The following is a 23,854-nucleotide window of genomic DNA, read 5'->3' as shown; positions in this document are numbered from 1 at the left end:
GGATCCGACATCCTCCCAGTAAGGACGCAGCGGGCCGTCACTTTGAATGGAGGTTACGTTGAAAAATAGGATTTTGCAACCAGAGGAGAAGACTATAAAGAGCAACAAAGGCCCATGTGTGGACTGTGCCTGAAGTAGTACGTACATCACTGGGAGATTATTGATGTGACGAGACATTGGATCCGAAATCCTCCCAGTAAGGTGGCAGGGGGCTGTCACTTTGAATGAAGGTTACGTTGAAAAATACTTTTTTGCAACCAGAAGAGAGGACTATAAAGAGCAACAAAGGCCCATGTGTGGACTGTGCCTGAAGTAGTACGTACATCACTGGGAGTTTTCGATGTGACGAGACATTGGGTCCTACGTCCTCCTAGTAAGGTGGCGGTGGGCTGTCACTTCGAGCAGAGGTTACGTTGAAAAATAAGATTTTGCAACCAGAAGAGAAGACCATAAAGAGCAACCAAGGACCATCTGTACTCTGAGCCTGAAGTAGTACTTTCATCACTGGGAAATTACTGATGTGACGAGACATTGGATCCAACATCCTCCCAGTGAGGTGGCGGCGGGCCATCACTTTGAATGGAGGTTACGTTGAAAAATACTTTTTTGCAACCAGAAGAGAAGACTATAAAGAGCAACAAAGGCCCATGTGTGGACTGTGCCTGAAGTAGTACGTACATCACTGGGAGGTTATTGATGTGACGATACATTGGATCCGACATCCTCCCAGTAAGGTGGCAGCGGGCCGTCACTTTGAATGGAGGTTACGTTGAAAAATAGGATTTTGCAATCAGAAGAGAAGACCATAAAGAGCAACAAAGGCCCATGTGTGGACTGTGCCTGAAGTAGTACGTACATCACTGGGAGTTTTCGATGTGGCGAGACATTGGGTCCTACGTCCTGCTAGTAAGGTGGCGGTGGGCTGTCACTTCGAGCAGAGGTTACGTTGAAAAATAAGATTTTGCAACCAGAAGAGAAGAGCATAAAGAGCAACGAAGGACCATCTGTACTCTGTGCCTGAAGTAGTACGTACATCACTGGGAGATTACTGATGTGACGAGACATTGGATCCAACGTCCTCCCAGTAAGGTGGCGGCGGGCCATCACTTTGAATGGAGGTTACGTTGAAAAATACTTTTTTGCAACCAGAAGAGAAGACTATAAAGAGCAACAAAGGCCCATGTGTGGACTGTGCCTGAAGTAGTACGTACATCACTGGGAGGTTATTGATGTGACGATACATTGGATCCGACATCCACCCAGTAAGGTGGCAGCGGGCTGACACTTTGAATGGAGGTTACGTTGAAAAATAGGATTTTGCAATCAGAAGAGAAGACCATAAAGAGCAACAAAGGCCCATGTGTGGACTGTGCCTGAAGTAGTACGTACATCACTGGGAGTTTTCGATGTGACGAGACATTGGGTCCTACGTCCTCCCAGTAAGGTGGCAGTGGGCTGTCACTTTGAGCAGAGGTTACGTTGAAAAATAAGATTTTGCAACCAGAAGAGAAGACCATAAAGATCAACGAAGGACCATCTGTACTATCTGCCTGAAGTAGTACGTACATCACTGGGAGATTACTGATGTGACGAGACATTGGATCTGACGTCCTCCCAGTAAGGTGGCGGCGTGCCGTCGCTTTGGATGGAGGTTACGTTGAAAAATAGGATTTTGGATCAAGGTGAGTCATAAATAATATGGTGTATTTGAATTGTGCATTAAACCAACTGGCTTCCAAAAAAATAAACTTGTTGGGTTAGTTATTGAAGCCGCTTCTACGTACCAAAGCAGTCAAAAGTTAAGTGATACGAGGCGCTATTAAACGGGTGATCACTACGTAGATGTCTACATCTACATTTATACTCCGCACGCCATCCAACGGTGTGTGGCTGAGGGCACTTTACGTGTCACTGTCAGTACCTCCCTTTCCTGTCCAGTCGCGTATGGTTCGCGGTAAGAACGACTGCCGGAATGCCTCCGTGCGTGCTCGAATCTCTCTAATTTTACATTCGTGATCTCCTCGGGAGGTATAAGTAGGGGGGAGCAATAGATTCGATACCTCATCCAGAAACGCACCTTCTCTAAACCTGGACAGCAAGCTACACCGCGATGCAGAGCGCCTCTCCTGCAGAGTCTGCCACTTGAGTTTGTTATACATCTCCGTAACGCTATCACGCTTACCAAATAACCCTGTGACCAAACGCGCCAGTCTTCTTTGGATCTTCTCTATCTCCTCCGTCAACCCGATCTGGTACGGATCCCACACTGATGAGCAATACTCGAGTATAGGTCGAACGAGTGTTTTGTAAGCCACCTCCTTTGTTGATGGACTACATTTTCTAAGGGCTCTCCCAATGAATCTCAACCTCGTACCCGCCTTACCAATTTTATATGATCATTCCACTTCAAATCGTTAAGTACGCATACTCCCAGATATTTTACAGAAGTAACTGCTACCAGTGTTTGTTCCGCTATCGTATAGTCATACAATAAAGGATTCTTCATTCTATGTTTTCGCAATACATTACATTTGTCTATGTTAAGGTTCAGTTGCCACTCCCTGCACCAAGTGCCTATCCGCTGCAGATCTTCCTGCATTTCGCTACAATTTTCTAATGCTGCAACTTCTCTGTATACTACAGCATCATCTGCGAAAAGCCGCATGGAACTTCCGACACTAGCTACTAGGTGATTTATATATATTGTGAAAAGCAATGGTCCCACAACACTCCCCTGTGGCACGCCAGAGGTTACTTTAACGTCTGTAGACGTCTCTCCATTGAGATCAACATGCTGTGTTCTGTTTGCTAAAAACTCTTCAATCCAGCCACACAGCTGGTCTGATATTCCGTAGTCTCTTACTTTGTTTATGAGGCGACAGTGCGGCTGTATCGAACGCCTTCAGGAAGTCAAGGAATATAGCATCTACCTGGGAGCCTGTATCTAATATTTTCTGGGTCTCACGAACAAATAAAGCGAGTTGGGTCTCACACGATCGCTGTTTCCGGAATCCATATTGATTCCTACAGAGTAGATTCTTGGTTTCCAGGAACGACATGATACGCGAGCAAGAAACATGTTCTAAAATTCTACAACAGATCGACGTCAGAGATATAGGCCTATAGTTTTGTGCATCTGCTCGACGACCCTTCTTGAAGAGTGGGACTACCTGTGCTCTTTTCCAATCATTTGGAACCTTCCGTTCCTCTAGAGAACTGCGGTACACGGCTGTAAGAAGGGGGGCAAGTTCTTTCGCGTACTCTGTGTAGAATCGTATTGGTATCCCGTCAGGTCCAGTGGACTTTCATCTGTTGAGTGATTCCAGTTGCTTTTCTGTTCCTTGGACACTTATTTCGATGTCAGCCATTTTTCCGTTTGTGCGAGGATTTAGAGAGGGAACTGCAGTGCGGTCTTACTCTGTGAAACAGCTTTGGAAAAAGGTGTTTAGTATTTCAGCTTTACGCGTATCATCCTCTGTTTCAATGCCATCATCATCCCGGAGTGTCTGGATATGCTATTTCGAGTCACTTGCTGATTTAACGTAAGAGCAGAACTTCTTAGGATTTTCTGTCAAGTCGGTACATAGAATTTTACTTTCAAATTCACTGAACGCCACACGCATAGCCCTCCTTACGCTAACTTTGACATCGTTTAGCTTCTGTTTGTCTGAAAGGTTTTGGCTGCGTTGAAACTTGCAGTGAAGCTCTCTTTGCTTTCGCAGTAGTTTACTAACTTTGTTGTTGAACCACGGTGGGTTTTCCCCGTCCCTCATAGTTCTACTCGGCACGTACGTGTCTAAAACGCATTTTACGATTGCTTTGAAGTTTTTCCATAAACACTCAACATTGTCAGTGTCGGAACAGAAATTTTCGTTTTGATCTGATAGGTAGTCTGAAATCTGCCATCTATTACTCTTGCTAAACAGATAAACCTTACTCGCTTTTTTTATATTCCTATTAACTTCCATATTCAGGGATGGTGCAACGGCCTTATGATCACTGATTCCCTGTTCTGCACTTACAGAGCCGAAAAGTTCGGGTCTCTTTGTTATCAGTAGGTCCAAGATGTTATCTCCACGAGTCGGTTCTCAGTTTAATAGCTCGAGGTAATTTTCGGATAGTGCACTCAGTATAATGTCACTCGATTCTCTGTCCCTACCAGCCGTACTAAACATCTGAGAGTCCCAGTCTATATCTGGCAAATTGAAATCTCCACCTAAGACTATAACATGCTTAGAAAATTTATGTGAAATGTATTCCAGATTTTCTCTCAGTTGTTCTGCCACTAATGCTGCTTAGTCGGGAGGTCGGTAAAAGGAGCCAACTATTAACATAGCTCGGTGATCACTACGTTTTGGCTCAAGGGTGTACGTCTTAGAATGTCATAAAAGCTAGTGACGAGCATTCGCCGAAACAGCTCGGCAGAGGAGAAGTAAAATACTTAAAACATTTGCGGCGCCGTGCGGACACCGCTCCGCCGGCGCGCTGCGAGGAGTAAGCGGAGGCGGCGCTGGCGTCGGCGTCGGCGGACTGCGGGCGTCGCCGCAGCGCGTCTCTGGCGTCGAGCCGCAAGCGGGCGCACCCGCAGCAGTGGGGTCGGCCGCCAGTGCGCCGGCGGCCGCGAGCATGTAAAGAGCGAGGGAGGCGCGCGCGCGTGTGTGAGTGTGAGTGAGAGCGAGAGCGAGCAAGCTGGTAGGCAGGGCCGGGCCAGGCATGCGGCGGGCGCTGGCGGCGTGGTGCGTGGCGGCGGCGCTGTGGGCGGCGGCGCGCGCCTTCGTGCTCGAGGGCTCGCAGACGTCGTACGCGCAGTTCCGCAAGTGGAACGCCGGCCTCAACGGCACGCTCGAGCTCGAGTTCAAGACGGACCAGCCGAACGGCCTGCTGCTGTACACGGACGACGGCGGCACCTACGACTTCTTCGAGATCAAGCTGGTGGAGGGCGCGCTGCGGCTGCGCTACAACCTGGGCGGCGGCGCGCAGATCCTGACGGTGGGCCGCGACCTCAACGACGGCCACTGGCACAAGGTGGCGGTGCGCCGCAGCGGAGAGCTCACCTCGCTCACCGTGGACGGCGCGACGCAGGCGCGCGCCTCGCGCGGCTCCGACTTCCGCTTCGGCTCGCTCGAGTCCAACTCGGACGTCTTCATCGGCGGCATGCCCGCCTGGTACAGCTCCAAGCTGACGCTGCTCGCGCTGCCCAGCGTCATCTTCGAGCCGCGCTTCGGTGGGGCCGTGCGCAACCTCGTGTACGCCGACGAGGAGGCGACGGCGCCGCGCCGCCAGGAGATGAAGATGAAGGACTTCAAGGTGGGTCGCGGCGCCCACACCCCGCTCCCCCTGACTGCTCGCCTGCCGCGAGGCCCGCGCCGAGCGTCGCCAATCGATTCGCGTGGCGAGTTCACGCGTTAGAGGCTGAACCGGCTTTCTACCCCGCTACAGTGTCAGCTCTTCCGATAGGTAGTTACTTTACAGCGACGGCCTGCCGACGTGATCCGTAGCGGCTTCCGATCGAGTCGGTACGCCGGCTGTCTCTTTCTCTTTAGTTAAATACAGCCGGTGCGTAACTGCTCGGTGGGGGCAATATCTCTGCTTCTTCTTCTCCGGAACGGAAAGTCACTCGGTGCACATTAGACGCCATCAGTTGAAGGGAGTATTCATCTCGCAGTCTCCCAGCAAGTTTATAAAAACGGTAAAGCGTTATACGTGCGAACGGTATGGGAGGAAAGACCGCGGCGGTAAGCGCATTTCGAGAGTCGGCATATTTATTTTTTGAACACTCGCGCTTCGACAACAGTGCATGCGAGTGTGTCACGTATTTGAAATAAGAGAGAACCACTTCCTAGAAACAGGTTTATTAAACCATGACCGTCCTTTTGATTTGAAAATCTTCTTCTTCCGAACATCTGATACCTACTATAAAGATTATGGCATTGTGTATGGAACAAAGATAATATCATTATAATAAGCAAAATTACAGTAAATGTTTTAAAAAAAATTGGAGAAAGATACGTAAAATCACATTATCTATAGTCAACGTGGAATTCGTTGACTCTGTCTAGTAGATATGGTGCATTTAATCACAATTTCAATAAATTATATAAAAGTAGTAACAGTCGACTGTAGGGCTTTAAAACTTTAATTTTTTTTTCCAAAATATCACACATTTGACGCAGTATACAACATTTACTATCCGACTTGAAAGATTTAAATATCAAACGTGACATCAGATCCTATACAGAGTAATAATGTGACGTTCAGAGATAGTAACAAGCGCCAACTGGCTGAAGAGTGGCGCTCCAGTGGAGCTCCAATGATCATCGGATTTGATTCCCCTGGTACATATTATTAACAGAATTATCGTATCAATTAAATAGTTGGAATGAGGGAGAGAAGAGGGCGTAAAAAAAAGGTGTCTTTAAAGTCATACGGCTTATAAAGAGACCGTCGAAAGCACGGTGAAAGACTAATAAACCTGTATGTTGCAATTGATTGGCTGTTACTTCTAATCCATTGAAGCTTCGGCGTATTTATTTGAGTAACCGTAAAGCGTTTCGTGAAACTGGTTTAAGGAGAGACGTGGTGGGCGGCACGCGCGGCGTCTTCTGTCTGAAAATCCGCTGCCGCTGGGCAGCCACGTTTGCAGGCGTTTCTGCAGCGCAGAGCTACGCGGAACACAAGTCTGCCGAGGCCCGCGTGCCGTCCCACTTTACTCGCTTTACTTATTAACTGCTACGATCGCAGATGTGCCTGCCTGCCGTACACCGAATGGCCAAAGGTCGTGGGAAGGCGCCATGACAGTATTCGGCCGGAGGCGACTGAGGGCCGCGCGGTGAGTCTGTCCCCGTAATGCCGCGGCAGGAAGAAACGGAAACTACGCGCCACTCTGAAACGGGCGACGGTGTGAGACCGCGCGGCCGCCGCCACGTCGCCCCCGGCGGTCCACGCGTGTCGCAGCGCTGCCGGCGTCCCTCTCGCCACAGACCTGAGGAAGCGGGCTCTCGCCTCAGCTCCGGTCAGCTACCAGTCCTACACCTGGCCACGTCCGGCGCCTGCGCCACCCACCCCGTCAGCAGCTGGCCGCTCGCTCGTAGCGGCTACACGCGCGCCGTGCGCCGTACCTAGCAGCAGCGAACGGAACGTCTCCAAATGGCGCGAGCTTTCCCCAGGCTTTTGGCCAGTCAGCTTACTGCAACTACGCTCGAGTCTCCTGCATGGCGGTTACCGACCTGGAGACAAACTCGTGAGAAACAGATTTACCGAAAGGGACGGCGGCGCAACTAGGGCGCCCGGCGAAAACTCCCGTCGGCTGATTTCAGTGCGCATCAGGAACTTTTCCCTTCTGATCACACCTCACTCACTGTATAGAAACTTCATTATGCCAGAAAACTGCAGTGAGTTTGGTTCTCTTCCGATCACTCGAGATCGAATATGATCTTCTGTTGTTTCATCGACATTTTAACTTCGGCAGGTAACGGCTTGTTGGGTGACTATATTTGGAACACGCGACGACTTTCTTTGTCATTAGTCTGAAAATCATACAGCCGTATCAGAACGCGTAGAAATAGTGTCTGCGTCTGCGCCGTCAGAGAAATTATCTTTCTGGATCTTCACTCTCTGGTATTCTGACACACGCCCTCCACTTTAACGATTCGACCACATACTTCGTAGCACTGATTCACTGACTCGACGCTTGCTTCGTTTCATTCTTAGACGCATAGACATTTTATCTGTGACTGACGTTCTTTAGCATTTTGTCCGGGAAACGTGCCGCAAATATGAAGATGTATTCGACAGTGTCGTTTAAAGTCGCATTCGCTTCTTAGCGTTTCATCGAAATATCAGTACGGGACCGTCCACGATGATGACTTGTCTCGTTCACTTGTCAGCCGTTTCACTCTCGTAAAGACCGCAATGACCTTCGATTGTTGTAAAAATAGCTTCTCTGTTCCTTTCCTGCAAGAAATCAGTATGCTCGGTTATTTTATGCACACGATTGATGTTATGTCGTTTTCTACGATAGTATGTCGGTACTTAAGTGTTGCTCGGCGGAGCGACACTTCATCGGCCTCGGAAGTGTGCTTCAGCGCCGCGAAAGTTACTGTTAATTTTGTTGTAATAAACGCACGGTCTGTTTGGCTGTTATTTCGTCGGATAACACTAGCCACAATTTAACTCTGAAAAGAAGTTGGCGGACGCGGGTGTCTTAACTCTTCTGCAGTCACTTGGCAAGTAACTTGTGTATCTACGCGGTATAGCACTGTACTTTTCTCAACGACTCTCGCTATCACTTGTGTGTGTCGCACGGTGTGTTCTACCGTGTTAGCAGTCCGTCTTAAAAGCTCTAGGATCGTTTAGGCTCTCACGTTCTGGCGTCGAGGTTTTGTTTGGTGAACTCAACGGTAGCCTCACTTTCGCGTTTGTGTTCGCTCGGCGCTGCCTGCAGCTCTGCTGACGCCTTTCCGCGAGGCTCGTGGTTGTTCTCCTTCTGTGCTTAACTGTCACTTATACAAACTCACCCTGAACCGCTGTATTCGGCGTAAGATTTTTCGCCCGCGGCCACGTCGACAACGGGTGCGGACGAAATATTAGTGGCCCCTCCTAAGAGAACTCACCAGCAGCCCGCACTGCACTGGTGTGTTGCGGGCGCGTCGCCTCGCGCCGCAGTCGCTGTGTGTTTGACGGTGTCCTGTAAACAGCACGCAGTGAAATGTGCTGCTCGGAAAGGCCAACCGAAGGTCCACCGTTCTCTCCGTCCTATGTGCGCCCGGCGGGCAGGGCTGTGAAGACGCGTCGGCACGGGCCTTACTTTACGGCAGTGTGTGGCCGCATCAGCGTTGCCCCAGTGCCCGGCCACATCCGTCTCTGTCCCTGTCTGTACACAGTGCGACTGCCTCTCAGTCTTAGCCTTGCTTCCTGCTTTTTCACGCCGACAGTGTTGCAGTTCCAAATCACGTGAAAAAGAATTATTCCGTTTCAATACAAGTTTCTAGCTGCACTACTTATTTATTTACTCGTAGTGGTGCAAGTTACACGACGAGCTCGTTAGGGCGTTATCCTATCATCAAATGTACCTGTGAAGAAAATATAATAGATATAAAACTGTTTCTTACGTCAGTTTTAGTGTGTGTCTAAATGTGGCGGGCACCTTACGTTTACGTCTTACCTGGCGTGACTTGGCCGATATGGCATTATGGAGCGTAAATGCCGTTTGTGTCTTCGTTGTGATACGACCGCGGTATTTATATGTGTTTACTTATTATTTGCGTCATTTTATAGGCTCCAGCTATGCTGTATGCTCTCAATGGAGTTTTGTATTTCGCGGAAAGTCAGTTATTACGATGAATTTATTTTTGTGCGATTACGTAAACGATAAGTGTTTTGTTGTTTTGTGTTTATCACGATAATTTGTCCTTTTTCTTTAATATTGTCAATTAAATTTTCAGATATTTTCTATGTTTAAAATCTGTTCCTTCGCTGAAGATGTCTTCTGGATATTTTTCTGAATGAGCGTAAATTTCCATTTCCCCCAAAATGTTCATAGTATGTCCTTCAGGTACGCTGTGTACAATTTTTAGGATACTTACAAAATGTCTCTCTTTAGGTCGTTGGCTTTTTGGATACAAGCAAAATGAGGATTGCTTGCTTTCACGATTTCGTGTGTGTTCTTTAAATCTGATTTTGAAATTCATGCCTGTTCGTCCTACACAACATTTGTCGCAATCGTCACAAAAAAGTTTGTAGACGCCTGGATTTCAAAGAGTCGCGATATTCTATTTTGTTGATCGTGTTTTGGTATTCAAGCTATTATTCGTACGAAATGATTATTTTATTTTTATTTTCTTAAACAAGTTCTTCATCCTTACCGATATGTATGGTTCTGTAGCGTAGGTAGGTTTCTTTCTGATTTCCTTCTTCTCTTTTTAATGTTATTTCTTTCTGTATGCTATCTGGTTTTGGTTTTATGTGCTGTTCATATAGTTTTTGCACTATTTTGGAGCTGAAGTCATTTTGTATTTATTTTATTTTGTATTGCAGTATCATTGTGAGGCAAATTTAAAACTCTATTAATCGCTAATTTGAAATATGCATACTTACGCGAATTTGGGTGACAAGAATTTTTACTGATGATGGCAGTCGTAGTAGCTTTTCTATATATTTAGAGTTGGTAGTGGCTACTGTTGCTTATTTTTAGATCTAAAAAGTTTATCGATTTGTTTTGTTCTATTTCCACCGAAAATTTTAGTTAGGGTGCTGAGGGACCATTTACATATTTTGGTCACCTCCGTTGAATAATAGTACTGTGCCATCAACATATTTATGGTAATAGGTAATTTTATTTAGAACTGACCAGTCTCAATTGAAGAACTTCTCTTCCACTGTATTAATAAGTATACCTGCTGTGGTGCCTGCAGTACAATTTTTCATAGCCACTCCATCTCATTGTCTATGAATTTTATTTTCAAATGGAAAATTGTTTTGAGGTCAAGTAAATTGTAATAGATTTATTATTTCATAAGTTTCAGTGTCAATTTTATGTTGTTAGGAGGTTTCTGCTTATGACCTAATTGTTTGTGATTCTGTTATATTTGTATATAAATTGGTTTTGTCAAATGAAATTAATTTTCCTGCGTGGGATATTTGTATGTCTTTTACGTTCTGAGCTAATACTCTCGAGTTTTTTCCTGTGTATTTTTTGCGTGGTGTGTGGTTATCAGTTTATTTAGTTTTTTCATTAACATAAATATGCTGTTCTTCGACCTCACACAACTTGCAGGCTCCCTGGAAAGGAAATTGCTGAACACAACGTCAAGAGAAACCACGGGGAATTTACTACATTACTTACGCCTAAAATATCAAAGTGGTAAAACTCATCGAGACGATACGATACAGCAAAATGTGTCTCAAGTGCTAAATATACCATCTTATATGTACATAAAAATGAAAGCAAAATACAATATTGTGTGTCACCTAAGAAGCTTTGTAGCAAAAATCTCGATGAACCAGGAAGTTACTAGCAAATCTCATTACAAAGATAAGCTTAATCAATATCTGGCATACAAGTCGTAGCATACGCTCAATTAGTAAAAAGAAAATACATAAGCTAATAGAAGGGCAACGTAAATGAAACATACATAAACCCCAAATCTAAATCACGTCTCCATACCAATTTTTCACACGCAAAAAAATCTCACTGATATACAGTTTATGAATAATGAAAAAAAAAATACTTAAAAAAGATCCAAACACAATATAAAACCGCAGGTACACAACACAACTATAAAACACCTTATAGCCAGAACGTAAGTCACAAGAGATATGACACAATTGTCTATACGTGAACAAAAGGAGCTTGCAATAAAAACACCAAAACTTATAGAAAGAGAAATAGAATACAGGGAACGGCACAACAACATACATATATTGAACAAAATGCCCTCAAATGTATAAATAATAAACTACTAACACACAACGCAACAGCGGTAAAGGCAAACAAGGGAAACAGTATAAGTGTTATAAAACGTAACGATTATGTAGGAAAAGTGCTAAATTTCTTGCGGGATAACGCTATCTCACACATACAGCACAACCAACCAACAAATTCAATGCACAGGTCAAGAAAACAACTAAAAATTGCGATACAAACTTTACAGAAACGGATAAGAACTCACGCATTGTCATAAATCTCCGAACCCTATCTTTACGTGCACAACTTAAAGTACGCAAAGAACTGATTCCGATTCGTCCAATAATTAACAACATAAAAAATAAATACGCTTTACAAATATAACAAAAAATACACATGAAAAACTACATAGTATCAGCCCACAAGAGACGTACAAATTCACCAAACAGGAAAATTCATTTCATTTGACATAACCAGAAACAATAGAGATAATAAAGAGGAACCTCCTAAACAAAAGAAAAGTACTGGTAATTGAATATTATGAAATAATGAATTTATTACAACTTACTTTATCTCGAAACTATTTTCAGTGTCAAAATAAGATTTGTACACAATCAGGTGGAACAGCTGTGGGAAATTTTATCGTAGGTGCCATAACAGAGATATATGGTGTTATCTTGTCAATAAATTCTTCAGTTTAAACTGGCCAATTGTAAACAAAATTATGTATTACCGAAGTTATGTAGGTGACACACTACTGTTATTCGACAGAGATGAACAAGACATATAAATGATTCGTCAGCAACAAAACAACTTGCACCCTACCATAATTTTACGATGCAAGTAGGACAAAACAAATAGATAAACTTTTTAGATCTAAAAATAAGGAACACCAACAGTCACGACCAATTAGAAACATATATCTCGATTGAAATTATCATAAATAATAAATCTTATTACCTAATTCGAAAACGCAAAAGTACATAGCGCAACAAAATGACTTTAACACCAAAGTAGTGAAAAAACTATATGAACAGCATACAAAACGAAAAACGGATGGCATACGTAAAGAAATAACATTAAAAATAGGAAAAATCGCAAATAAACCTACCTGCGTTAAAACACTATACATAGGCCAAATATCGGAAAAGATGAACAACTTGTTTAAGGAAACAAAAATAAAATTAGCGTTTCGAACAAATAACAACTCGAAGACAAGAATACGAGCAACAAAAATAATATCTCCACCTTTTCAAATCACGTGTTTACAGATTTTCTTGTGACGATTGCAATAAATTTTATATGGGACAGACAGGCAGGATTTTCGAAATCAGATTTAAAGAACACACACAAAATTGCGAAAGCAACGAATCCACTTTTTACTTGCATTTAAAACGTCAAGAGTGTAAAGTAGAAATTATTGAACATACCCTAAAAATTGTGCACAACGCACCTAAGGGACACACAGTGAACGTTCTATAGGAAATGGAAATTTACACTCATACAGAAAAATACACAGAAGACATTCTCAACGATCAAACATATTTTAAATACAAAAAAATACATCAAAAATTTTATTTCACATTATTAAAGAAAAAGTATCATGATAAACAGAAAACTACAGATCAGTTATCATTTATATAAAACACAAAAATACTATCTCTGAAAAAATCATTGTAATCACTGACTTCCCACGAAATACGAGCTCAACTGTAAACATACAGTATCGCTGGAGCCCAAGCTGTCAAGAAAGCTGTCAAAAAATAACTTTTAAAGATACGCGAATAAAAAATAAACATATAAAGAACGTGACCGATGATAACAAAGAGACAGCCACATGATGCCGTGTGGGCCACGTCACACCAGCTGAGACGTAATCGTGAGGTGCCACATGTAGGCATAGACTAACACTGACGTAACAAACAACATTATGTTTATTACACCATTTTCACAGGTCACTTGATAACGGCAACTCTCCGAAACGAACTCGTCGTGTAACTTGTATCTCGACGAGTAAATAAGTAAACAGGCAAGAAAAGATTTATATTTAAAAAAAGTGTGTCGTTCTTCGATCTTATACAAGCTGCGGGCGTTCTTCCAGATTTAGTTCGTCTAATGACAAACTTCCTTTGGCTTCTGTCTCGGGTTCTTCGGCCTACGCCAGAAAAATCATCAGACGAACGTCGGCCGAAGAACCCGAGACCAAGCCAACAGGAAGTTTGTCAACAAGTGCCCACGAAAGCCTTAACAATTTTGTATTCCTCTAATGATTTAGACGAAGCACTTCCCCAACCAAGGAATAACGGAAGACATAAAAAAGTGACTATTTCGGTTTAATTCCAAAGTGATGCGCGCATTTTGAGGCACTTGATTTGTTTTTTGTCTACACCAATGTGAAAGTGGGCAAATGAGTTAATTGTCAAATCGGTGAATGTGATACGTACATCTGCAACCTGAGCTATGGAAACAGAGAGCGAAATCTGACAAAAAAGACAGTCTCATTTCTACTGACTTAGTAGATGATCTGCGGCAGTGGACCATAATTTTATTTTACATGGGTTCTTAATATGTATGAAATTTTTTATAGCTAGGCAGCAGTTTTTCAACTCCATTCCTGGCAACTTGTTTTCTTTTTCTTTATGTAAGCAGCATTGGCAGCATTGTTTGTGCACACTACTCTTCACATCCCATAACTGTGGTGCTATATGTTTCGCATTTATGAAATTTATAGTTCTTTCACCACAATGGTGTTAATTCATTGACACGTTCCGATCTGTCTGGATCGTCTTCAGATGTATGTAATTGCATCAGCAACCCGTCACGTCTGCATTTACTGTTGCATATGTCTTGTACCAAGAGGCATTTCGATAAGAAATTCACTTCAAAGAGGTACGTGAAGTTTCTGTACGAATCGCCACGAGCCAGACTCTGTCGGCCTGTAACTCGTATCCAGTAATTAAAGGTGGCATTGGTCTCAACAATGTTTGCACGAATTACTTTTAAACGATATATTCGAAATCGTGTTTCAGCGTTCTGGAAAATGTACGTATCCAGTATTAGTTCATAAGTCAAGATGTTCGGGAAGCTGTCCGCATACTCTGAAAAGTGTTTGCCTATTTCTCTTTTTCTTGCAGCTTACGTTCATTTCGTATAACACACTTGGCAAATATTTTATTGCAAACATTGCCAGGCAACAGTGGCCGTTAATATTGCACTACATATGACTGCAGTTCGTGTGGTCGCTATGTTGCGGACAAGAGTGTGGGGCTATAGTGTAGGCAATTGCAGTTTTTAAGCTCCGTGTAAACCTACCTTTATCCGGCGTACCAGTGCAGAGGACTGTAGGTGTTCGAGTAACGACTGTATTGCCACTGTTGTTGGAATCGGAAGTGACCACATTTTCTTCTGATGATCGTATCTTCAGCAACTGCAGTGGGAAAACGTAAAACCAAATTACAAACACGGAGTTGAAAAATCTAGTCACAGATACTTTACAAGGTATATTTTAAAATAAACACAAATTAAATATTGTCAACGAATGAGATGCGTTGTCATACTAAAAGCCCAGGAATATGCACGTGTATAGATGAAATAAGCAGAAATAGCTTCCCATGTCACACCTCGCACTACATGCGCGCATCCCAGTACACACTGGGTGATTGTAATTAAACCTTCGGTACTCGAGACAGTGTGGACGGAGAGGTATTTGCGACTCTGCAGTGGCTCTGCTGGTAAGAAGTACGCTGCTGTGTTCCTTTGTACACGCATGCGTGTCCGAGCGAAGAGGCACTGCGACGACTACAGCCATCACGAAATACACGAAACGTATTCGCAGTTGCGAATGCGGACAACCGTCAGCTGTATGACAGAATGACGACAATGAAAATTTGTACTGGATCGAGACTGGAACCCGGATTCCCCGCTTTACCCGAGCGGTCGCCTTAACCGCTTCGGCTATCCGTGCACGACTCGTGGCCACATCCAAACTTCCACACGTCACAATATGCAGTCGCACACGTTACGTAATTCCCGCACTGGGGCGGGGAGACATTTTAATTGAAAGTCGGTGTCTGGTACCAGCGGATCAGTAACACACTGCAGTGCTTCGGAAGAAAGCTCACAGCAGCAACAACAACAACAACAACAGCAACAATGACTTCAAAATAGGAAAACAATTTTATTGGTAACTGCTGTATGATTCTGTGTATTGTTGTCAGCATTGCCAAATGGAAGGCATATGAGCATTATAAAAATGTGTATTAAATACGGTGCATTAAAATAACTTACTGAATCAAAGAAAAAAGTTCTTTAAAGTGGCAGTGCAAGACATGACTTTTCATAATTTACGAATATACAACGTGAAAGAATGAAAAGCAGGACTTAAAGGTTAGTGCGACCAACTTATGGACTGGCGACTGTCGGTAGCGCTGTTCTCCGTTCAGCAGGGTGATGCGCTGGTCACCTACGTGACGGCGGCAGCGCGAACCGAGTAGGGCGTGCAGCACCTGGCTGCGGGCACCGGCCAGCCCCAGCAGGCCTGTCTCATCCCAACAGACGATCATACAGGGGCACCTGTAGCAAATTAATTTTCAGCCCGTCTTTTTCCAACGTAGATACACGACGTGGAGTCGCCCGCCTTTTTCTGTTTCGTGCATCATTTCCATTTAATATCTGTGCTTTCTCCTTAGTGATTATGTTTTCTTCTAAAAGTCATTTTAAATCCGCTCTTGCAAAATATATGTTCCAGCTTTTCTCACGACTTGTCAACTGTCACACAGTTTTGTAATCGCATACAGAGGAAACTGTTACACGGTTTTGTAATCGCATATAGAGGACTCGCGCACATGATACGAGTGGGAGGAGAAGCTACGCACAGATCACGTCGCGGACGTAATCCTAACCTTTTAATTAGTAAAAGAGATAAGATTTTCAAATTAATAGTTTGTAATTTGGTTTTTATACTTTCCATTATTTCTGAAGATGTCGATGTTGGCCGAAACCGGTCATAAGTAAAAATTTTGTTGTTACATCAGAGAGAAAATAAAATAAATTATCGAACAGTCAGTCACTGTGCTCCATACATGAAACGTTCCTTTTTCCAGGACGCGTTCATGTTCTGCCTATCCACTCTTCGTAATAAACCGACTGTCATCACACTTTGTCCAGGCTTTGAAGTAGCTAACTGCAAGAGTAAACTGTCATTTAGGCCTGTTTAAAATCAATTTATAAGCATATCGATATCTAATTTCTTAAATTTGGAGGTTACTATTAACATTTTGTACATTTTTTTATATACACCGTGTAACACTAGATTGATGAAGGTAGGATTTTGCTTTCAAGAGGCCTGACGTTACCACCATCTTCGTACGTTTTTACTGTTTTTCCAACCTTTCATCAACATTAATGTAGATTGTTGTTTTTCATTTCACTTCCACACTTACCTCTGACCTCATTATCTAATGCACACGCCAAGTTCTCCGTTTCTGTCGCCAACACTAGATAAGATATTTTACTTCAGGATACGGTTTTTCGAACAAATGATTAATATCGCTGCGCCAGACTTTTACAGCGTTGGGGGGACTACAGCGTCATCCGTAGCAGCTCCAAAGACAGATCGGGACTTTTTCATTTTCCAACCATCTACCTACAAAACAGCCGAAAAACTGAGAAAGTTAGGCGATATCCGCTGCCTGTGGATGTATCTCGAGCCAGCCATCGCAGACATCTCCAGCTCGCGTGCAAATTTTTAACCCTACTTTTTCATTTTCTCTGTATTCGCAAGTGAGTCCCAAGCCTTGCAACGTGGTAAGCTTGAGTTGTAAGAACACTGGATAGTTTAGATTTCGTAACATCTTTTTTACTTTCATTTAATTTTTTTTCAGATATAAGCACGGCAGTGCTGGCACCCCGCCTACATCAGCTGCTGGCTTTGCCGTGTTAAATGAATGCATTTACGAATTAAAATGTGCACAAAAATACCGGAAATATACGCCACAACAAGTAAAATATACACAAAAAATGTACGAATACGCATTTAAAGTGAATAAACCTGTACCTAAGACCAACACAAAATTGAACTGGAAAAATAGCAATCTAACACTTTATTAGACGTTTTTAACATCAGAACATTACTAAACTAATTCTGGATTGCTTTTAGTTGCGTCTGTTATAGAAAGTTACTAAACATTTTTCCAAATCTTTCACAAAGGCCTTCCTTACATCTGTAGCCTTCAAATTTCGAAAAGTCCTCTCTGTGTCAAGTTATGTTAAGAAGTGAAACTGCATTGTTGCAATATCGGTTCGAAAAATTCCTCGGAAAGTAGGTCCGGGATCATAATATCTAATATAATGTTTTTCTTTAAATGGCAAATGGAACGTTAAGAACGATATGCCACTTTTGTAATGTATTAAAAAATTTTGCTTATAACAATTCATTTAAATCGAGGGAACCGCAGACTACTACAGTTACTGCAACAGTTGTAACGGTTGATCACTTCACTGACATTTTTATTTTTTAACGAGCAAAAAGTGGCTGCTTCAGCGTTGGCTTTGCTGATTCTGTGATACGATGACCTGCTTTTGCAATCACGACAAGCAGGCGGTGAAAGCTGTCGTAGAAATAAACTCGATTTGTACGCACTCTTAAAATTTTTTGTGGTCCTTTATCACTGTCGAGCACCGATCAGTAAATTCTCACAATGGTTCCGAGCGAAGCGCTGCTGACCCGCTAGCAATAACTTTTACATGAACCGCTGTAACCATGCAAAATTAGGCATTTAGTCTAATAGAGTCTGTCTTACGATAAATAAAACAGGAAAAAACTTACCACCATTATACTGTACATCATAATTTTAAAAACTGCTGTTCATTTTTCCTGCTTTTTGAGCAGCGAAGACCGTCGCCAACTTCACCATGTTGAGCTAACGCCCACTCTGTCTTTCCACAGCTATTATGGTAAGACCCCTTGCTCACTGAAGAACTGTCATAATTTTTAGTGATATTTAAATTGGAAAAGCTACATTATGTAGAGGCTACAAGTGGCACGCAAAAAAGTATTCTTGCCGCTATTGTTACGTATGGGAAAACGTCTTGAAAGTTCTTTTCGAAGATGTACTGAAGTACTTCTAAACGGCTTGGCAGTTTGTGGAAAAATAGAGGATTACAGTTCCAATACAAATAAAAGATCTTCAAATATATGTCTCCTGGTTGTATTTTAGGGTCACTCAAAGCATCTGTAATATTTCTGCATCCTCTGTTGAGATTGTATTTCTTTGTTACCCGTTTCTTAACGTCATACATAGCACTGAACACGTCACAGTAGTTACTGAGCTACTTAAACCTTTCTTTCAAAGGTGTGATAGCGTTATCTGCTACAACGGGTCTTTCTTTTCCCCTGGAAGGGGTTCAGCCTTAGTTTCGTAACAAAACTGCTTTTTAACATTTGAAGATCTGGTATCAGTTAACTCATCAACATTTCATGAAGTTGCAACCAATTTCTCTTCTACTTTCTTAGACTTTTCAAAGCCGTTGGCTCTATATTCTTCAGCAGCACTAATTAGTGGTTTTATTAGTTTTACTGTAGTGCTTAATTGCATATATTCTTGCTGAACTGGTTTATGACACGGCAAAGGACATTATGCCATACGACAGCGTACAAGGAAAACCGAAATTTTGCGATTCCTTTAAAGGGACTAATTAGTTTACTGAAAAACGCTCAGTCATTTTCGCTAGTGTTCTTTTATTCGGCAAGTCTTATGCTACTAACTTCAGATCTCGCGACTCCAACACTTTCAGTGCTAGCCTCCACAGCGGCTTCAGTGTCGGTTTTACGTGTTTCTCGAGTGCTTCCCAGTGCTTCACAGATGCAGAAAATGACGTGAACGGTCTTCGAAATACACCAAAATAATGCAGCGCAATTACAGATGATTTAATTGCATCACTAACAACCGAGATCAGCACAGCAAGGGGTACAATAAGCTCTTAGATTTTCTTCGATGATACGAACATGAGTACCATCTTGTACCATCTTTCTTCCCTTCATGCTGCTTCCGTTGTCATCAGGTTGCACCTGACAATCTGTTGGTGGTTTGCCGATATTATGTAGTATCTGAAGGAACAACTGTGTAAGACTTTTTCCAGTAGTGTCACTCGCTTCGAAAAAACTAAAAAGTTATTCAGTTACAACTGATTTGGAAAACACATCTACCCATTTTAAAACATGGTTAATTGCTCCTTGTAACTTAAATTTGGTGTACAGTTCAATACTATAGACTAGCATTTATTTTAGCGTTTGATATTTTTCATGACCCTGTAATTGTGTCAGAGACAGCAAAGGACCTGGAAGAGCACCTGAACGGAATGTACATGGTCTTGAAAGGAGAATATAAGATGAACATCAACAAAAGCAAAACGAGAATAATGGAATGTAGTCGAATTAAGTCGGGCGATGCTGCAGGAATTAGATTAGGAAATGAGATGCTTAAAGTAGTAAATGAGTATTGCTATTTGGGGAGCAAAATAACTGATGATGGTAGAAGTAGAGAGGATACAAAATGTAGACTGGCAATGGCTAGGAAGGCGTTTCTGAGGAAGAGAAATTTGTTAACATCGAGTATAGATTTAAGTGTCAGGAAGTCGTTTCTGAAAGTATTCGTATGGAGTGTAGCCATGTATGGAAGTGAAACATGGACAATAAATAGTTTGGACGAGAAGAGAATAGAAGTTTCGAAATGTGGTGCTACAGAAGAATGCTGAACATTAGATGGGTAGATCACATAAATAATGAGAAGGTATTGAATAGAATTGGAGAGAAGCGAAATTTGTGGCACAACTTGACAAAAAGAAGGGAGCGGTTGGTAGGGCATATTCTGAGGCATCAAGGGATCACCAAATTAGTATTGGAGGGCAGCGTGGAGGGTAAAATTCGCAGAGGGGGATCAAGAGATGAATACAGTAAACAGATTCAGAAGGATGTAGGTTGCAGTAGGTACTGGGAGATGAAGAAGCTAGCACAGGATAGAGTAGCATGGAGAGCTGCATCAAACCAGTCTCTGGACTGAAGACCACAACAACAACATTCTTCTTGGTAGATACGGTCCCATCAGAAATTGTTGTAATGATTTAATTTTCTTTGCTCTTACTTTCATAATTAACGAATCTTCAAAATTTTAGCCATACGATTAATATGGACGCTTAATATGGGGTTGAACTTGCCCATTAATTCTTTCCGTTATCTAGATTTGCCATGTATGGAAGTGAAACATGGACGATAAATAGTTTGCACAAGAAGAGAATTGAAGCTTTCGAAATGTGGTGCTACAGAAGAATGCTGAATATTAGGTGGGTAGATCACATAACTAATGAGGAGGTATTGAATAGGATTTGGGAGAAGAGAAGTTTGTGGCAGAATTTGACTAGAAGAAGGGACCGGTTGGTAGGACATGTTCTGAGGCATGAAGGGATCACCAGTTTAGTATTGGAGGGCAGCGTGGAGGGTAAAAATCTTAGAGGGAGACCAAGAGATGAATACACTAAGCAGATTCAGAAGGATGTAGGTTGCAGTAGGTACTGGGAAATGAAGAAGCTTGCACAGGATAGAGTAGCATGGAGAGCTGCATCAAACCAGTCTCAGGACTGAAGACCACAACAACAACATCTAGATTTCAAAACATTTCATGGTCGTCTCTAAATGGAATATTTCTTTCGACAAGGAAACATACTACGTAAAATAAGCTAGCAAAACCAATTTCCACCTATATCCTTACCGGTCAGTTTGATCTTGAGTTGTAGATCCATTAATTTTGAGTTTTTAATGCTGTGCGAAATCTCTTTCCACTTGCACATTTCAGTTCACGGTTAGAAAGAAGTTTTGACATATTTTGACATTCACTTAAACCATTTCTTGTGAGAGAGACAGAACTCGAACTGAACAAGTTGCAACAAAAGCAATACACAGACAGCATCTATTTTCGAGAGTATTCAAGCCACTAACGTTTAACTTTTCGTCATATGAAAGATGATGGAAGCAATGAAAAACAGTAAAACACCTTCTCATCCCACCGTCCACTGAAAACTTTATATTTTTTCCACTAATGTGTTGCAGACCTTCCTTGATTGTCCTTATCCTAAAATTATCATTTATAAAATTCGTCCAGGTGCCCGAATCGCCAAGATCATTGACAACTTGAAGGCAGTTACCTTACTTAGACGATTTTCTTTACTCTTGGTGATGTCAGGTTGCCCCGGTTTCTTCTGCAATTACACTATCACAAGCTATTTCCGCTAGTGGAACAATTTCATCAGTTAATAGTTGTTGCTTACTCGAAGCATACGATTCTTCAGCATTGTCAACTCAATATGACTCTTCAGCATTATCAACTGATGAAGCTTTGGTAACACTACATTCTTTCACATCACACTGTGTCTTCACAAAAAACACTGGAGGTTCTATTTAAAAAAATTATTTAATGTCCCATTTTTCAGCAACTGCCCTTTTAGGATGGTACTCCTACGTTTTCCTTTTTTGGCACGCAACAAGTACTTACAATTCATTCTGGACTCTTGCATCAGCCAAATCACAGTACCAGGCATAGACACGCAGGCAGCATCCGTAGTTCACGCCTGGCTGGGCTGCAGCACCGAGCTACCGTAAACATTACGGCGCAGAAAACATTACGGGACTTGTTTCCAACGCGCTCGGTTCGCGTATTAGCGGTGGTAATTCCAGACCGCATGCCAGTCGCAAGGACCGAGGACTGTCACCAAGACCTACCTGTCGACCTCTGGGTTACAATCCGCACTCTGTCTGGCAGGAAGGCGTGCCGCGCCGGCCGCCGACGCCGAACGTTCCTGGTGTTTCCATATAAGCTGGGTCAGAAATGGAAACCTGTGTTGCCATTGTTCACTCGTGGAACAACCGCCCCTGGCTCACCAGAGCCATCCAGTTTGAGGAGCAGTAGAGTCAACAGTTAAGGTGCAGGACGAGTGTGAATGCAGCCAATAAACATTTTAGTTTGAAGATTTTTTTCTCTTTTAGCAGGAAACCAGACTGTTCGTCAAGTAAAGACAAATTTTGATAGGGGCCACCTCAAGCTGAGGGCCCCCTGCTGCCGTTGCGGTAACCTGAAGCCGGCCCTGGTGGCGGTCTCGGTACGAGTTCTCTGCCGCCTGGGGCCCTATTCTGTATCTTTCCGCCATTTGCCGATCGGTTCGGTTCACGAGAGCATCAAACGGTCTCGTTTTCGAAACAGAGCCCCAACATTATTCAGTAAGCATTACGACAGCGATGCCGAACGGTCCCAGCGAACCGAAACGCTGTTGTCAGTTCTCCTCGCCCCAGCCAATGAAAAGCAACCTGCCTCAGATCCGCGGGCATGCGCACTGCAGCGGCACCAACTCAGAGAGGCTATCAGCCGACACAGGCGTGCCATTCTTCACAGTACCGAAAAGTGTGGTTAGAGTACGTAATTCGCTGACCACCGGCTTCCATGAATGCAAGATAACGATAGAATATTGACTGTGTTGTGGAAACTGTCGTAAATGTCACATTATGTCATTTTATTCTCATTCACATCGACGTCTTGTTTCGGATTTTACATTACGGCATATGAGTTAGGAATGGAGTGTAGCACCATTTTGTACAAATATCATCTATAGAAACAACCGAAAAATTCGCCAGTTTTTCTGTTTTCTGTCGTTCCTTACTTGCTTCAAATTCATGGAGGTATGTTCCGTCTATGCAACTAATTGGAGGCAGTTTGTTTATTGCCATACGCGTTTCGCTTCCTTTATTCGTGATGATGCTTCACAAATAAAAGAAGCGAAACGCATATGGGAATAAACTGCCTCCAATTAGTTGCACAGAAAGAACACATCTCCAAGAGCCCGAAAAATTGTTAAGAAGAGTGTCAGAGAATAAGAAGATGCATAGAATGTGGTTGTAGCTCGCTCGAGATCTCCCTATATGATACATCAACGGTTTGGTTCATAAAAACAAAATTTTAAAAATCGCCTTTTTGAGAGCATGTGGCGAGTGCAGCTATAGAAGTTCGATGTAGTTTATAACATGCATCTGATGAAACAAAATGTTTCAGATATGGTGGTATAGTCTGAAAATACTGTGGCGGCAGCCTTTCATCTCTGTCTACTGTCGTTAACGATTCGATCGCAGATCAATACTTGTGACAAGCTTAAGTGTAAAGACGATTGCTGCTAGTCTCATTCGCAGTAGTTTACGTTGTGCTCTTAGATTCCTGTCTGGGCACACTGTCAGAAATCGCTACGTATTTCGAAAAATAGGTGAATCATTTGTGACAAGAAGAAGTATAAAAGTCAAATGGTTCAAATGGCTCTAAGCACTATGGGACTTAAGATCTGACGTCTTCAGTTCCCTAACTAACCTAAGGACGTAACACACATCCATGGCTGAGGCAGGATTCGAACCTGCGACGG

The 23,854-nt window shown here is 42.9% G+C and overlaps 1 protein-coding gene across 5 annotated transcripts in view; it reads left to right on the top strand.

Moving 5' to 3' along the window:
- The first annotated feature begins 4,676 nt into the window (after window positions 1–4,676).
- Window positions 4,677–23,854, top strand: part of LOC124613920 (neurexin-1) — a 2,081,056-nt gene continuing 2,061,878 nt past the window's right edge. For all 5 annotated transcript variants that reach the window (XM_047142672.1, XM_047142674.1, XM_047142673.1 and 2 more), the window contains exon 1: window positions 4,677–5,307. In XM_047142672.1, coding sequence (XP_046998628.1) covers window positions 4,714–5,307 — 594 coding nt within the window. In that variant the 5' untranslated portion in view covers window positions 4,677–4,713. The remainder of the gene's footprint in view (window positions 5,308–23,854) is intronic.

This window comes from Schistocerca americana, chromosome 4 (genome assembly GCF_021461395.2).
Source record: "Schistocerca americana isolate TAMUIC-IGC-003095 chromosome 4, iqSchAmer2.1, whole genome shotgun sequence".
Lineage (NCBI taxonomy): Eukaryota > Metazoa > Arthropoda > Insecta > Orthoptera > Acrididae > Schistocerca > Schistocerca americana.
This window is presented reverse-complemented; position numbering and strand designations above follow the sequence as displayed.